Source organism: Daktulosphaira vitifoliae, unplaced genomic scaffold, assembly GCF_025091365.1.
Source record: "Daktulosphaira vitifoliae isolate Bord-2020 unplaced genomic scaffold, ASM2509136v1 Scaffold_3, whole genome shotgun sequence".
In the NCBI taxonomy this organism is placed as follows: domain Eukaryota; kingdom Metazoa; phylum Arthropoda; class Insecta; order Hemiptera; family Phylloxeridae; genus Daktulosphaira; species Daktulosphaira vitifoliae.
This window is the reverse complement of record NW_026099574.1, coordinates 6,001,359-6,018,411: the sequence shown is the minus strand read 5'-3', so window position 1 is coordinate 6,018,411 and position 17,053 is coordinate 6,001,359. Positions and strand designations below refer to the sequence as shown.

The following is a 17,053-nucleotide window of genomic DNA, read 5'->3' as shown; positions in this document are numbered from 1 at the left end:
TGGACTTTATTTTGTCTTCACGGTGAAAATGGCTACCTTATGCTATTTTTGTGTTAAAATTCTCGATTTTATATTTTACATTTTTAATTTTATAATGCTATAACTAGAAAAGTGTATGGATCAACACAATTTTTTATGAGAAATAATATTTATATCCCTTTTTCATTCGACATACTCTATCTTAATTAGGATATAAATAAGGAAATAGCAGATCATGTAGCTTTTGGAATAATCCACCAATTTTTAAAAATTAAACACTATCTAAAGATTTACATTGAAGCGTTTTTTATGATAGTGATTTTAATCACTGTCAGACATCATTATACTTGATTCTACTATGCACGTCACACCTGTGCCGCAACCTACCTGTGCTGGTTTTTTTTTTTTAAATAACACCATTTCCCTTTATATATTATAAATATATATAATTATTCATGTATAACACTTATAAATCATAAACCTTGTAATCAGAATATAAATAAGAAATACATGGATGGATTTGACGGAGGGCTTTATAGAAACTTGTCTTGTGATACACATTTTCAGTATTTTTGGATTACAATTGTATAACATAAAATTAACTTCTGTCGTAACACAAAACAGCACAGTAAGTGGAATGTGTACGAAGATGATGAGGCGCTTGCTGTCTAGGTATTCACGTGTATGTTGTCGTTCAACAATCACCGTGCTCGGCTGACACTCCGGGCTAGCTGTGGGTGTCGAAAGGCTGATGTTATAGGAAGGAAATAAGGGTAACGCCTAGGTATGAGGTGCAGACGAAGTGCAAGACACAAATACTAGGCGTACCAGGTGAGGAAGATAACAGAGTACGATGTGCAAGACACAAGCACTCTGAAATGTTGTGGAGGATAGTAGATTGGTTAAAAAGGAAAAGACAAAGACTTTGCTTTAAGCAGTATGCCGGACAGCGACAACCGAATACTGAGACTGATGAATTACACAAGGCACTGGAGTCGACTGACGAAGATGTTCAGGTCTTTTGGGTTTTTATACTAATTTGAATTATTGCCAATTTGGCAATAAATATTATTTGTTAATTCATCAGTCTCATGAAGCGGATGTGCTGCCTGTATTTTATTATAATAATTCTCACAATAATGGTAATGTGACACCATCATACTTCTTTGATGCTTAATGATCCTCATAAATCATAGAAGAAACCAGGGGGACTTAGCCCTTTGTTATTTATAATTTATTATTATTATAAATAGTAATTAAATTTATCAGATGTATGCTGTTCATTAAGTCGTTTTAATCAATTTTTGGTACACATCATTCAAGTACCTCTTTAACTTCAATGCTAAAATGTAATTTAAATAGTTTCTCTAATGTAATATGATTTTTGATATTGTCACAAATAACTGTCTGTTATCTCCAATCAAATTGGTCAATTATTTTTTATTTAAGTAACTTTTCTTTGCTTTAATTAAAAATAAATGACGTTAAATTTTAATTTGTTATAATAATATTTATAACTTTCTAATCAATTGCAAATTGATCAAATTTTTATTTTAATTGACACATAGCGCTCATTAACACATTAATCATACTGTAAATTAATTTTCATTATGTTCTATTCTCCATAAAACCATGCGAGAACACCCATATTTTGAATGCGAAAATACAAACAATTCTTATATTTTTTTGGATATTAAATACAATTAAAATATTATAAATAGGAAATATTACGTGAAGTAGAAATATCTTAATACAAATATACAAAAAAAATGTATGATCACAACAATAATGGATTATTATTTCTTTAATTAATTATCTAGTAGAGACAGAAGAATCAGGATCATATGTATTATTTCCATCCATTTCTACATCATCTTCTTCTTCATCATGAGTTTCACTATCATCAGAGGCATTTACTTCTTCTTCTTCGTCTTCTTCATCTTCTTCTTCTTGTATCTATATGAATTTTAATGCAATGATTAAATAAGAAGGAACAAAATATTAGTGCCTTTGAAAAATGTATATTATATATAATTATGTTATCCATCCAATTTGAGACTAATATTAATAATCGTTTAATTGTATAATAAAAATTGATCACATGTGGCTAATATTACTTAAAATTAAAATTATATTAAAAGTATTATTAATTTAAAACTAAAAAATATTAAACTCAAAATGCCAAAAAAATTACTGAAAAATCGTGTCTAAGTATTTTGGAAACAATGTTACCATTATCAATTCTAAACACATACTGACACCACACTGTTTAATTGCGAGGCAAATTAAATTTTTTTTCATTTACAAAACAACTTTATGACTATAAAAGTTGACCTTTTCCAATACATAATACCATACATATAAGGGTGCCAGAACTATTTTTTTCATGGAGAGGAGCAAAAATAGATACCCTTGATTGTAACGAAACTAAAGAAATGGTTAAAGTTTTTTTTGGTGATTATTAATGATTATATAAAAAAAAATCCAGTAATTTATAAAATTTACCCAAGATAATGCATATTATTTTTTATTATATTATTATTAAAATTATTAACAATATACTAAAATATAGTTAAATAATCATTTTTTTTTAATTTATTACAATAAATAAAAAAAAAACCAGCACAGTGATTAAAATCACTATAATAGAAAACACTTTTATTTAAATATTAAAAATTTTTTTTAAATTAGTACAAATCTTTATCAAATAAAAATTTTTTTTTGAACTATAATTTTTTTGTTAAAATGATACTTTGCCCATCCAAATTTTGATTGAAAGGAAATTACTTCTTGGTTTTGGTACCACTGCATAATAGTGGTATAATAGTTATAACATAATAGTTATAATTGAAAAAAAAGTGAAAATATAAGAAAAATAAAACAATGACTTATTTAAAAAAAGCTTATAACTCAGTTAAAAACCAGCAGATTTCAACAAAGTTTTCAGAATACTTTTTGAATATTGCTGGACAACTATGGTAAAAATTTCACGTTTTAAATAAAAAAATTCTGGCGATAATGAATGATTTTGCCAATATTTCTAAATGCTCACGGTGTTAAAAAATTTTTTCTCATCTATGCAAATCATTTTTCTAGAATAATGTTGCTTAGCTCTTTCATTTAAAAACAAAATAAGATTTTGTTAAGTATTTTTTCAGTATTTACTAATATTTCAATGTTTTCTTACATAATAATATTAGATTTGTATTAAGTTATTTCGAACATATAAGCCAGTAAAAATTTTAGCTTCGAAGCAAAGCTGAGAAGGTATTAATTTTACTATGTGTTTTTTTTTTTTTATGTCTGTATGTATTAATAAAAATAAACTTTTATTAATTGACTTGAAACTTAGTTATATGTGAATACCAAGGTTATTATTTTGAGGGGGATTAAAGGTTAGAACCTTTCAAAGTAGCTCAAACAAAATTTATTAACGTATTTAATTCTGTACTCTAACTATTATAATTACCTCAGTTGCTGTTTTTCCAATTGGAAGAGGTACATCCTTATCATTTATTTTATTTACAACTGTAAGTAGCTGCAATAAAATTATAGTAATTATTAAATAATTAAAATTATTACATTTTTATTAACTTAATAATTTACAATATTATTCAGTGTATAGTTAAAAAAAATTAACAAAATTAATATTTTTTAAGTTATTAAATTTGTTTACCCAATTTTGGTGGGCACTTTCTATTTGTATAAGTTCAGCATCTTCATTCTTGGGTTTATCAACGCTAAACCATAGAGGATCTACAATATTAGGAGTCATTGTAGGGAAAATTGGAAAATTTGGGTTCATTATAACTAAGAATTACTTCAAACAAATTATTATTATATATTTATAAAAACCTCTTGCAGTTATTTAGTAAACATAATGGCTTTAAGTTCATTATTAAAGTTATACATAAGGGTAATAAGTATTCATAATAAAAACTATATACAACATTACGTTTGTTTAAAAGTGATAAGATATATTACCGGTAGTTAGCGCTCTGATAACAATTAACTGATATAAATTACCCATGAAGATTAATAAATAAAATATACTACTTTATATTTAATACTTTTAAAGATGGATTCCGATTTGAAAAATTTAGATCTTTATGATATTCTGGAAATTCAGCAATGTGCTACTGAAAAAGAGGTAAATTAATTTAAAGTTTTTTAAGCATAATAATAAATACTACTTCTTTATTTCAGATTAAAACTGCTTATAGAAAAAAAGCTTTGCAATGTCATCCAGACAAAAATCCAGACAACCCCAAAGCAGCCCAACTATTCTTACAATTATCCAAAATATTAGCAGTACTTACTGATAAAGCTGCAAGAGTATGCTCTTATTTTATTTTTATTATAATTTTAATATCCTAATAAATTAATTTTATTGAATTAGGCTGCCTATGATAAATTGGTGAATGCTAAAATTGCAGCTAAACTACGAGAAAAAGAGTATGATTCTAAAAGAAAAAAACTTATTGATGATCTAGCTCGTAGAGAACAAATGGCTATGGGTAAACAAAAAGATAATATTGAAAAAAATTTTGAAGTAAATATTAATTTTTTTTTCTTCTTATATTAAAATAACTATTATTAAGCTCATAAAATTCATGATTGTATGTTTTATTTATAGAAAGAATTAGAAAGGCTAAGAAAAGAAAGCTCTTCATTACTTGCTAAAGAAAGAGAAAGAGTTAATGAATTACTAAGGCAACAAGAAGCTAAAAAAGAAGAGAGTGGTTCTTACAAATTAAAAGTGAAATGGAAAGAACCTGGGGTTTACAGTAAAGAAAATCTACAAAACTTATTTTCTAAGGTATAAAATATTTAATTATTTCTTGAACTAATAATTTTTCAACTTTTTTTCCAACCTAGCATGGAGATGTTACAACAGTTGTAGTTTTGGAAAATAAAAAAAATGTTGCTTTAATTGAGCTCAAATCGAAATCATCTGCAGTAAGTTGAAACATATGTTGTTGCATAATTTGCTTTATATTAAATTTTTATTGCAATAATTTTAAAGAATTCTTGATTTAAATAGGTGATTCATTTAATGGGTAATACAAGGGGAAGATCTTCCATGACTTTACTTTAAAGTGTTATTATTAAAATTCAATGTTCATTATTTATACCACTTAATACCGTAAAGTAGAGCTATTTTGAATTCTACTAAAAAACATTTAGTAGCAAAATTTTTGTAGAGTAGGAGATGTAAAACATTGAATAGTAGGAGAAGTAAATTTGTAAGTGGAAACTTACCACATGACGCATAGTAATTTTACATCTAAATACTTTTCTCTGAATTTGCAACAAAAATTATACTAGACCCTTCTATTTTAGTCCAATGTTATATTAAAGGTATTTATATTTCTATTTTAATAAAAAACAAAACTAAAATTTCTGGCTCCAAAAAATAAATGAAACTTTAAAATGGCCTATTTTTAGTCTTTTTTTTTTTACAAAAGTAGTTGATATAACATCTTTAGTAAAAATTCTTATTGAGTTACAATAATTTTAGTACAATGATCAGGTATATAAAGAGGGCAGAGTGCTCATACACTAGTATGAGCTGTACCCCCATATGTGGTAAATATTCACTTTATGTATTAAAATGCTTATAACCTAATTAATACTTATACTTAAGTTGTTATTGACTCATAAATATTTTTTTGTTACATTAGGGCTAGAAATTAACTATTTTAAAATTTAAAAAAAATATATTTAATAAATACATCAAATATGTTTTTAATGTAGTCCAAAACTGTAAAATTTATTTAATCAAACATGTAATATGCAGTAAATTTGTAAAAACATTGTAGACCACTCTGTATATATTTTACTGAATTTCTAAAGGATGGTAAGCTCTTCCTAAATTGTTCTCGTAGATATATACCAGGAAAGGTATTAGGAGCAAAGCATTTCACTAGTCTTTAAATGAATTACCAATTAAAATTGAATTAACTATTAAATAAAATGTTTTTTTCTAATATTTTTAGATTAACGCCCAGAAATTAGAAGTAGGTTACCCTAACAACCCACTTTCTGTGAGCTTCCTTGGTGATTATGGAAAGGAGTCAAAATTAAAAGAGCAAAATTCTGATTTAAATCCTGTTATTTCAAATTCTTCTTATCAAAATAATTGTCAAACAGAATCTTCAACTCATACACAATCAACAGCTGCAGTAAGTTAGACTTCTAATTTTATTTTGTGATTCTCATAAATTGAACTATTTCAGAATTTCTCGGATTATGAAGCTATGATACTTGAAAGATTTCGAATGGCTGGAAGATCTAAAGAACAAGACAAATAACTATGGCAAGAATAATAATCAATTATTTATGACATTTGGTTTTTGTTGTCGATTATTTAAACATTGTAAATACTTATAATTATGATTAATAACTGCATATAAATATTTGAGTATATGGAATAACAAGTTTAAATAGAAATCAACTTTTGTGAGAATTGTTATTTAATAAATAAAGTGTAATTTGATGACTGAAGGGATATTATTCATTCTATTTTAATCTTTTGAATGTAATATTTAATGTGTTGATAATTACTTCAAATTTCATCTTCAATTTAATTTATATTTAATTCTCAGTTAGTCTCTCAAGAAATTTTACTTAGTGTTAGAGGTTAAAAAAATCTACTTATTATCATGAAATCAAACTTTCTAAAGTTTGATTTCATATTTTAGCATCATACATTTGCTACTAACCATTTATTTTTATACTGCTCTAAATAAAAAAATGTTTAAAATTATTTTTTTTGGTTGGTCTTCTTGATCGGGGGCTATCCATTTTAGGTGTGCCGTATTAAAAAGTGGCAATATGTTTTCTTTAATAAAAAGAAAATAAATATAGACTTTTATCATAATAGAAAGATTCTAATAAATTGATAACACTTATCAATAGTTTCATATAGCACGTTGCAATTAAATTACTAAAATTAAAAAAAAAAAAATCATAATTTCGTTTTAATTTTCTTTGTATTACTTAACGAGATATTTACACAAATAATTTAAATTGTGTGTAATTTATATAATTTATTGTTCAAAATAAAATTTATATAAAATTCTTTTCCAAATTGAGATAATATTGGAAAGTATATTTAACTTGAAATGTTCATACTGTTTATGTATTTTTTTGATTTTTGATTAACCATTCTGAATGGAGGACAAAGAGCGATTATGTTACAGAAACAAAATTATTTTAGCTCCTATGGTTAAAATTAATACACTTCCTATGCGTTTATTAGCTTTGGATTATGGAGCTGAAATTGTATATACAGAAGAATTAATAGATTATAAATTGCTTAATTGTCATAGAAAAGTCAATGGTAATACCTATATAGATTCTTAAAATTTTATATTATATGCATAATCCATATTTTATAGAAACTCTAAATAGTATTGATTTTATTGACAAAAGTGATGGTACTGTAGTATTTCGTACTTGTCCTCAAGAAAAACCGTATGTTGTTCTTCAAATTGGAACTAATGATCCAAACCGAGCTGCAATGGTAGCTAAACTTGTGTATGTAATTTTTTTATATAAATCATTATAATTAATACATATTGTAGTATTGTACTATCTGATAGTGAGTATCAGAATAATAAAACCACAAACTAAAAATACTAATAATCAGGAAATTATTATTAATCTTTTAGCAGGATCTTTGCGTGAAATTTACATACATGAGTGATAATATTATCTGTGTAATTCATGTTACCCATGTTCTAATGTTTATTAATAAATTGTTAACATAATATGTTTATGCATAAGTTTTTATTTAAAGTAATATTATATATTTATGTGTAAAATGCATGTATGTTATAATTTTCCAACTAATAGTTTAATACAAAATTTTTTATACTCTTTATTATTTTAATATTTTCTAATAAGTGTTTATTAAATTAATATGAAAAAAAAAATTGAATAAAATGTTCAATTTGTTATGTCTTTGAAAAAAATTGTATTTTTAATATGCTGTAGTAAACCTATTTAAAAAGAGTATGTATGTTTTTTTAAGCTTATTTCAAATTGTTGTACAATTTATAATAAGCTCCCACTTATTTTTTGTGATTGCAGGTACCTGCTAAAGGGTGAAAGTTAAAAAAAATGATAATTGTAATTTTAATGAATACAAGATAATTAATAATTCTATTATTAAATAAAATATAAAAAATTGGTAGATACCATGAATGTGAAAATAATAAATTTATATTTGTAGCATTATTATTTTGATAGTGTTATGTATAATTGTAATTGTATTTTTTATAAGTACCACTATATTGATGTGTTAAATTTTTTTTTAGACAACACGATGTTGCTGGAATAGATATAAATATGGGTTGTCCTAAAAATTTTTCTTTAAAAGGAGGTATGGGAGCAGCATTGTTGAAATTTCCAGATAAAGCATGTGCCATACTTTCTACTGTAATTTCTGCAGTAAAAATTCCTGTAACATGTAAAATTAGAATATTACATAATGTTAATGAAACTGTTAATTTTTGTAAAAAACTAGAAGCTACAGGTATTGCAGCAATCAGTATACATGGTCGTAGAGTGTATGAAAGACCATACCATGAAAATAAAAATGATGTTATTAAAGCAGTATCTGAAGCATTAGAAATACCAGTAATTGCTAAGTAAATTAAGTTTTATTTTGATATTATTTTAAACATATATACTAAAAGTACAATGGTTTACTTTATTTGAAGTGGAGGATCAAAAGATATTAAGATATTTGAAGACTTTGAAAAATTTAAAATTGCAACTGGATGCAATAGTTTAATGATTGCTCGATCAGCTGAAAAAAATTGTTCTATATTCAAAAAAGATGGCAAATTAGAAATCCCAAGAGTCATTCAAGATTATTTACGTCATGCTATAAATTACGACAATTTTTTTGCTAATACCAAGTATTGTATTCAAAATATGATGGGAAATGTACATGAAACCCAACAAGGAAGAGCGTTTCTTGAAACAACTACTCTTTATGAAATAAGGTTTGTAAAAAGTATATAAAGTTAAATTTTTATATATTTATTAAAGTTAGTTATATATTTTATTAGTGAACTTTGGGAATTGGGAGACTATTGTCGCGAGACGCAAAAAAAAATGAATATGCTACGTTTTGAAGAAAGAGATTTAGCCTGTAATGATCAAAAACGACTGAAATTAAATCCTATTATTGAAGTACAGGATGATGTTAATAGTTTAAAGTGTATGTACATAAGATCATTATATCTATTACCTGAAGATTTACCAAAAACTAAATTATTAAACTGGGCCAAATTGCATAGAAAACCTTTACCTAAATATCATACTGAACAGTTTGAAAAACTTTTTAAAAGTACAGTGACATTTGATAATAAGAAGTATTCATCTTCATTTTGGTGAGCATATTTAGTTAAAAATAGTAAACCGTTATAAATTTAAGTAATGTAATTTTTTATATTTGTATATTTTATATTACAGGGAAAAAAGTAAAAGATGTGCTGAACAAGGTTCTGCTATAGTGTGCCTACATTTTTTAAAAGTTTATGATGTTAACTACTTGAAAATAAATGGTATTCTTGGATAAATTTAATGTATATTTAAAATATTACTGAATAATTCATTCCAAAAACATATACAATGGCATAAGTCATAAAACTTCAATTTTAAAGGAACCCAAAAAATTCAATTACCCCAAAATATTCAACTTTTTTTTGCGTTTACACCTATATACAGGTGTGTGTTTGTAAGGTTTCTGATATTCATAATCAATAATTTTAAGTAATCTATCTTTGTCCAAAATGCATAAAATTGAAATAAAACATTAAAATTGCGTTGTTTTGGCAGCGAATAGAAATGTATACTATAAAATCTAAATCAAGAAATAAAATTAAATAGATAAACATAGAAATGTTAGCAATATTATGATACAAACTGAAATAATTCTTTAAATTAAAATAATATACTTATTTTTTTATTCTATTATGTAATATGATTAATTTGTTTATTAATTATAATTAATGTATCAAAAAAATATTCACTCTTAATTTTACTACATGTCATATCATTATTTTTAGTTCCCTTACATTGTTGCTATTTAAATTTGTTTTACATACCTGAGCAATGTGATTATCTTTGCCAAATCTGATACACTTTTTACCTAATGCTAAACAAATCCCCTTTTTTTTACATTTCTCTCTACACTTTGTTCAGCAACTCTTTGATTAAATTAACATCTGCTTATATTACCCTTTATAATTTATCTTCAATTTATAATCTTTCTCCCATTTAATGTTCTTTTCATTATTTGGTTTTTTTTCTTGTATTGAATCGTATTAATATCAATGAACTCTACTTCTGATTGCATTTGTTTAGTTTGGACTTTTCTAATTTCAGCTAATCTTAGACGTTCTATAACTTCTATTAAGTTTAACTCTCTCATTTTTATTTCTTCGGAATCATTGGTCTCTAAAACCAATGTATCATGAAGAAGTTCTTCTTTATCTGTAAACTCGCAGTCTTTACACAACGTTTTTATTTCTGTTAAGAAATTGTCAAATGGTTCTTCTTCTTTTTGTCTTTTATTTTAGAATAAAAATCTTTTTATTACAGTATGTTTCAAATATTTTGATCACGTGCTCATATTCTTTGTTTTAAATTTGAAATATATTATAAATATCCAATGAATTTTCACCAATTAAGTTTAATAAGAGTGCTATCATTCTTTGTTTAGCCTACTAGCTAGTAATTATATTTCAAATAACTGTTAAAATCGTTTCCAGTTCTCACTTAGGTTACCCTTAAGTTTAAGTTTACTAGGTGCATTATACATTATTCCATTAGCTATGTTAACTATTTGTTTTCATACCGACTGCACCATGTTATGTGTTATATTTATAAAAAAATGAGATCAATCATGAGTGTTATTCGTTATCTGATTATAACTTCTTTTATATTAGGTAATTATAATGATAACAACAATTAGGTGTATACATATGCGATAATATAATACATTACAGTTTTTTAGAAAATCTTCTAGGTCTAACCTTAATATTAATATCCGAAGGTTCACAATTTAAATTAGTCTCTGATTATGTGTCAGTAACACTACTATTACAATTATTTTCATCTTTGTTATTTGACAACCCATCATTTTTTAAATCTCTCATCTTACTTTCAAACCCATCTTCTGCTTTATTATCATCCAAACTATCTAATCTATGCGCTTTTGTGTCATACCACCCTACAACTGTTCTTTTTCTTCGTCGCCACTGTGGTGTTTTATTAAATACCAACACTTTAACTTACTTAATAAACTATATTTATTCATGTTACACATAGTATAAGAAAGTTATTACTTATTATGTAATATAAAACACAATGCATCAAAACATACACTTTAGGTTATGATAAAAAATATGATAATACTTCTAACCGTATACTATAGAATTATTTTAATTAATACTTGTAGTTAATATTTACTAGAGGATATTTTTTCACAAATTAGCCGTGTATTACGTAAACGTCTAAATGAGCATAAAGGTATTCGATTTGTTTTTCAGAATAATGAGTTTTTTTCTGGGAAAGAAAAGAATATGTTCGTGAATCATTAAGCATATATCAGGTAACTTGGTATTAGCTACCGTGATATAAAACAAACAACTAAGGGAAATGGGAAAGAGTATAAGTATGCGAAAATGATGATGATGATGATGACTGCTTAGATATTCACGTTCGTGTGATCGTGCACGGCTGACGCTAGAAATTAGTTTTGGGTGTCGACAGACCGTTGTTATAGAAAGGTAATAAGGGTAATACTTAAGTTTGAGATTATATTTCTTACCTGATACGCAAGAAATATAACTAAGTACGGGGCGCAGACGAAGTGAAAGACACAAATACTAGACGTGCCAGGTAAGGAAGATAACAGAGTACAAGGTGCAGACGAAGTACTATGAAATGTAGAGGACGAAAGTAGGTAAGTGCAAAGGGCGTCAAAAAGAATGAATAAAGACTTGACTTTATACAGTAAGCCGGACAGCGACAATCGAGTACTGAGATTGAAGAATGGCACAAAGCATACGGTTACGTACTGGAGTCAACTGTCCACATAGCAATTTCAATATATTAATATTGTCAAAATATTCTTACAAAATACTTTTTAAAATATTTTGAATAAAATATTATGACAATATCTCATAAACATAATAAAAAATATATTCTATTGAAATATTTTCATAATATGCTCACAATATAATTTTTTAAATATTTGTTTATGTATATTTTGATAATATATTAAAGAGAATAAATACAGTATATTACACCGAAAATATTTCTTTACAAACAATGAGAACAATAGAAACCCGTTTCCTGACTTACTGAACACCCTGTATACATATTCCTAAATCTTTAATAAGTAAACAGCCATTTTCTCTAATTAGTATCAATTTTAATTAACCTAATTCAATTAACCTAAGTAAGTCAAGGACAGTAAAAAAAACCTTGTTGCTATTATTTGCAGGCCTATTGAGTTAAAGTTTTTTTAGTTTTATCAGCGCAATTATAACTTATTATTGTCCTGTGAAACCTAAAATCCTAAAAAGTTTTTTTATTATAGTTAGAATATATTTCTATATTATCAACAATAATAGTCAGTTTCTAACTTACAAGGAGAAATCATAATGATGGGATCGCCGATTTTCAAAAAAATTATATGAATCTAATCTAAATTGAATATAAAATTGTATTTACTTTGAATTTTTTTAAACAAGAAAAATTACTTAACAGACAAATAACCATTTGAACTACCTTAAATAGTCTTTTTTATCCTAATTTTATCAAAGCAACCTGTGGGTCAATGGGTCACGAACGAGTTCAAAACACTAGACGACTTGAAGTACAGGGTTTGAATCCAGCGTAGCCGTCTAATTTTTTGCATTTCTTTAATATATTTATAAAACATTTTAAAAATATTGTCACAATATATTTTTTATAATATTTTAGAAATATACCTTTAAAATATTGTGAGAATGTAATATTCGCTGCCAAAGTATATTCTGAGAACATTGTGAGAATATTTCAATATATTCTGGTTATATTCTAGAAATATTTTAATATCAAAAATAAATATTCTAGAAATATTTCATTGCTATGTGGGTGACCACGATGGACAGATCCCTGGAGCTTAAATAGTTTTAGAATGATTGCTAATTTCTAATAATTATTTTTTATTATCAATTTATCAGTAACAGATGCGCTGTCTATATTTTATTTTATTGTATTTCTTATAATAATAGTATCGTGACACCATCACACCCACCCATATCTTTTTGGTGCCACGTCCTCGTAGTAAATGAGCAAATAAAAATTTTTGTACTTAAATTACAAAATAATTTAAAATTTTATTAAGATTTTTGATACTTATTTTTGATTTTGTGGCTCTACACTGGGTGGTCTTTCCTCGATTTAGAGTGCTTTTTTTAAATACGTCTTTTGATTGCCTGGACATTTTGTTGCGTGTAGTCTAGAGGAAGGCCGCCTGCCATTCTCCTTACAGATTTGTAAAGTCACCACAATCATACCCATTTGATTGTGATGAAGTGTCATGGTGGAATGATGATAAACAGATGTTATTAGGATCATTGAAAATACCGTATAATCTAATCGATATAGTTACAGGTCTATTACTATTAGTTTCTAGTGGTTTATACTGTGGATGAGTATTAGTACTTGATCAACTTTAAAAATATTTATGTTTTTTGACCAACTTCGTACCCTTTTATATCTTATTAATTTTATTATCGTCATACCATGTTGTATCTATCTTTCTTGGTTCATCAAACAGTTTTAATTTTCTGCAGTTTAAAGTTTCTTCGTATTTTACCTAGTCAATCAATTAGTCCAAAGATCGTCTATGTTTTCAGCGTGGGTTGATGTATTCTCTAATGGTTGAATGTGAAATCTATATAAGCTTTCAGTCCACTTTTCAATTGATTCCATTTTGAATGTGTGTGGAGACGTTTTGTTACTAACTGTAAGGCTGTTGACGTAGTATATATTAATCTATGAAAAACGTTTATTGAATGAAATAATAATAAGGCGGAATGAGAGGGAAAAGAAGAGAAAGTTGGTAAGACGGAGAGTAAGAAAGAAAAAAGGTACTTAAGCAGTTGTTTTTCATCTACTCTGATTGTCGAACCATCTAACGTGTGGTCTAGGGGGTGACGTGTCTTGCTTAATTTTCTGATATATTGGAGACTATTGTCAATACTGTGAGAATGCACAATGGATTTGCTGTAATACGGTTTTAGTTGTCTAATGTGTACCATATTTTGATTTAGGATTTCATAGTTCACATCATTTATTTTAAAGCGGTTGCGATATTGGTGGCCAATTTTGCACAATGATTTTTAATTGTAAAGGGAAATTTGACTAAGACCAATTGAGACTTGGTTTGTATTACAAGTGTCTTTGCGATAAATCTTAATTAATATTCTGCGTTTTTTTTGAGCTTTTGCTATTAAGTCTGGTAACTTTTCAATTAAATAATAAAATTTTAAATTTAAAACTTACAATATTATTATTTCATTATGATGGTGTTGATAAAAAAACACGCAATATAAAATAATCATAGTCAACAATACGATCTGTGAGTGGCTGCAAAAACTAAACAAGTCATTGACTTATGTCAATGTTATTATTGCAATTAAATTATTAAAAAATCGGTGACTTATGCCGTTTTTGAGGTGACCGCTTCAACTGTTATTTAATAATTGATAAATGTTATATACAACTGTTATTAACATATTTTTTGTATAATTTGCACTCATTCTTTTAGATGAAGTCAGATCATAATTTCCCAAAACAGATTTATGTAATTTTCTAAAGGGATAAACTTCATTTAGAAAATTAAGTTAAAAAAAAAATTATTCTAGTAACATTTAGCTATTGATTTTTATAAAGAGTACCGGTGCCGTCATTACTCTGCGGATACTTCGAAATGTTTAGGGCTATTTGCGCATTATTCAAAAATTAAGCTACACGACGTGAAACGCATTTAGTATTACTTGTTTAACCAACGCAGGCTTCTCATGCAGTTGAGTTATACAATTTGATATATTTTACACAAGGTATAGCCTCACACTCAGTTTTATGATTACAGTCCATTCACGAGTTTTAACAATAGCTCGTATTTGATATATCCCACTACTATGTCACAAATCCGTACGACATTTTGTCATCAAACTTTGTCAATTCAACACTTAGTCGCATGAGGTTTTGAAATAACCGTAATTTCGATATACGCAAAAAATAGAAAGAAAAAACAAAAACGAGTTAAAAGAGAGTACTGTTTGTCCGGTGCTCTCTTCACACCAGTACCTGATAAGTTGGTGAGCAAAAAGCAAAACATGTATCGACACGGTAACACACCGGTACAAATCACAACTCCATTTTGTAGTCGGAAATATTATAAAGTTTTTGATTATAAAAGATACCACTTCTGAAAAATTATTCTGTTAAATACTAACTACACTACTCGTTCATATTAATCAATTAAAATAAATAGATGACATTAACAACAAGAGAACATCCGACGAGTGTCGCTGAACAACATTTTATCAGATAAACAATAATACAATCAGTATATAGGCATAACATAAGTTTTTCCTCTCTAAATTGTTGTGTAGTATTTAAGTAATTCTAGCTTAAGATATATATTTTTTATATCCACTTGTAATATTTTTATTATCTGTATACTACATTGTTATTATGTATTTTATGTTTTCATGATTATTTTGTTAAGTGTTATATATGACATTTGACAGTATATTATAAATAATTTGACAATATATTTTACATTTTTTGTAAGAAAAATGTTAAAAATTGGTTATTTTGAAATTAAAAACAATTATAAATTAAATAAAACCTTTTATAATTTTAAATGAGTAATAAAAAATACGATTTTATCGTAATCTTAGAATGCATAAATTATTTTTTAATAAACCATAACAAAATGTTAATCATTTTATAATAAATCAAAAGATGTCAGGATTTCCAAAATATTTAAAATCCAAGTTTTTTCATACTAAAGTTCCTATTTAAAGCCCCTCCTCTGTTGCTGGTAAGGGATCAAATTTTCAAATATATATATTTCAATTGAAAGTAACACCTAAGACACATCTTATAAAAGAAGAGACAATTAATTTAATTTATAAATTTATTTTTTTTAATGATAACATTTTTAATAAAAATGCATAATTAAAGTTGTTTCCCTCAGTATAAGTGGTATGCATGCACACACGAGCAGTGTCAGGACGACCGGCAGCGTCGTCCATACAGTAAAATATTAGTATAGTATTATATTGGTAATTTTGGTAATTTATTTTTAGAATTACTAAGTGTACGTTCGCGTTATCGGTTGTTATAATAGTATAATGATTATATTATAACCTCTATTATTATTATTATTTCCATTTCTATTTTCTACTGCGACCTTAAAATAATAATATGTGTTTTATTTTATTATATTTAATTTGACAATTTTTTATACCTATAACTAGCGTTGTAATATTTAAAGTCGCACCCCCACCACCACTACCCACGAACCAACACTGGTGTGTTACCACTTTTTCTCAGCTTTCACCAAATCGATTTCTTTTAACGATACATCAAACGATCACAAATCGTATCTTGTCAAAGACATTATCCTCAAAAATTGAAAAATTTTCCCTCATTCCCCGTAAATGAGGGAAATCTGAAAATTTAAAAATGACCAAAATTAACTTTTGAAAGTGTTCCGGAAAGTCTGACACTTTTAAATATATCTTAAATTAAAGCTAATATTATATACTTTATTATGAAAAAAAATTTCGGACTTTATTTTGTTTTCATGGTGAAAATGGCTACCGTATGCTCTTTTTGTGTTAAAATTCTCGATTTTATATTTTAAAATTTTAACTTTAAAATGCTATAAATTTTTGAAAAATGTATAGATCACTACAGTTTATAATATTTATATACCTCTTTCATTTGACATTTTTTTTTTTAAATCGGTCCATTTTCCTTT

General features: G+C 26.3%; 3 protein-coding genes across 5 annotated transcripts; 2 read left to right on the top strand and 1 right to left on the bottom strand.

Annotated features, from left to right (window-relative positions):
• Positions 1 to 1,643: 1,643 nt before the first annotated feature.
• LOC126901247 (anaphase-promoting complex subunit 15B) lies at positions 1,644 to 3,941 on the bottom strand. Its single transcript, XM_050677604.1, has 3 exons — positions 3,656 to 3,941; positions 3,449 to 3,517; positions 1,644 to 1,935 (listed from the first exon to the last, which is right to left on the bottom strand). The coding sequence occupies exons 1-3, from the start codon at positions 3,782 to 3,784 to the stop codon at positions 1,792 to 1,794; spliced, it is 342 nt and encodes a 113-aa protein (XP_050533561.1). The 5' UTR covers positions 3,785 to 3,941; the 3' UTR covers positions 1,644 to 1,791.
• Positions 3,942 to 3,965: 24 nt separating this feature from the next.
• LOC126901245 (dnaJ homolog subfamily C member 17) lies at positions 3,966 to 6,486 on the top strand. Its single transcript, XM_050677602.1, has 7 exons — positions 3,966 to 4,129; positions 4,186 to 4,314; positions 4,379 to 4,531; positions 4,616 to 4,798; positions 4,858 to 4,938; positions 5,979 to 6,164; positions 6,219 to 6,486. The coding sequence occupies exons 1-7, from the start codon at positions 4,058 to 4,060 to the stop codon at positions 6,291 to 6,293; spliced, it is 879 nt and encodes a 292-aa protein (XP_050533559.1). The 5' UTR covers positions 3,966 to 4,057; the 3' UTR covers positions 6,294 to 6,486.
• Positions 6,487 to 6,934: 448 nt separating this feature from the next.
• On the top strand, positions 6,935 to 15,729 carry LOC126900272 (tRNA-dihydrouridine(20) synthase [NAD(P)+]-like). Of its 3 annotated transcripts, none has more exons than XM_050675868.1 (7): positions 6,935 to 7,324; positions 7,383 to 7,521; positions 8,304 to 8,636; positions 8,709 to 8,996; positions 9,063 to 9,386; positions 9,469 to 9,560; positions 15,149 to 15,729. In XM_050675868.1, exons 1-7 carry the CDS (start codon positions 7,156 to 7,158, stop codon positions 15,181 to 15,183), a joined length of 1,380 nt encoding a protein of 459 aa, XP_050531825.1. In that variant the 5' UTR covers positions 6,935 to 7,155; the 3' UTR covers positions 15,184 to 15,729. The 3 variants fall into 3 exon arrangements, with proteins under 3 accessions (XP_050531825.1, XP_050531827.1, XP_050531826.1); XM_050675870.1 differs by lacking the exon at positions 15,149 to 15,729 and adding an exon at positions 11,550 to 12,242 and having other exon boundaries at positions 6,936 to 7,324; XM_050675869.1 differs by lacking the exon at positions 15,149 to 15,729 and having other exon boundaries at positions 6,936 to 7,324; positions 9,469 to 9,575.
• The last annotated feature ends 1,324 nt before the right edge of the window (positions 15,730 to 17,053 follow it).

Coding starts and splice junctions, on each gene's coding strand:
- LOC126901247 (XM_050677604.1), bottom strand. CDS start 3,784: ATGAACCCAAATTTTCCAATTTTCCCTACAATGACTCCTAATATTGTA. Junction 3,518..3,655: donor AAAGTGCCCACCAAAATTGG/GTAAACAAATTT, acceptor ATTTTATTGCAG/CTACTTACAGTTGTAAATAA. Junction 1,936..3,448: donor TTGGAAAAACAGCAACTGAG/GTAATTATAATA, acceptor AAATTCATATAG/ATACAAGAAGAAGAAGATGA.
- LOC126901245 (XM_050677602.1), top strand. CDS start 4,058: ATGGATTCCGATTTGAAAAATTTAGATCTTTATGATATTCTGGAAATT. Junction 4,315..4,378: donor TTACTGATAAAGCTGCAAGA/GTATGCTCTTAT, acceptor TTATTGAATTAG/GCTGCCTATGATAAATTGGT. Junction 6,165..6,218: donor ATACACAATCAACAGCTGCA/GTAAGTTAGACT, acceptor GAACTATTTCAG/AATTTCTCGGATTATGAAGC.
- LOC126900272 (XM_050675868.1), top strand. CDS start 7,156: ATGGAGGACAAAGAGCGATTATGTTACAGAAACAAAATTATTTTAGCT. Junction 8,637..8,708: donor GAAATACCAGTAATTGCTAA/GTAAATTAAGTT, acceptor CTTTATTTGAAG/TGGAGGATCAAAAGATATTA. Junction 9,561..15,148: donor TAACTACTTGAAAATAAATG/GTATTCTTGGAT, acceptor TTATGATTACAG/TCCATTCACGAGTTTTAACA.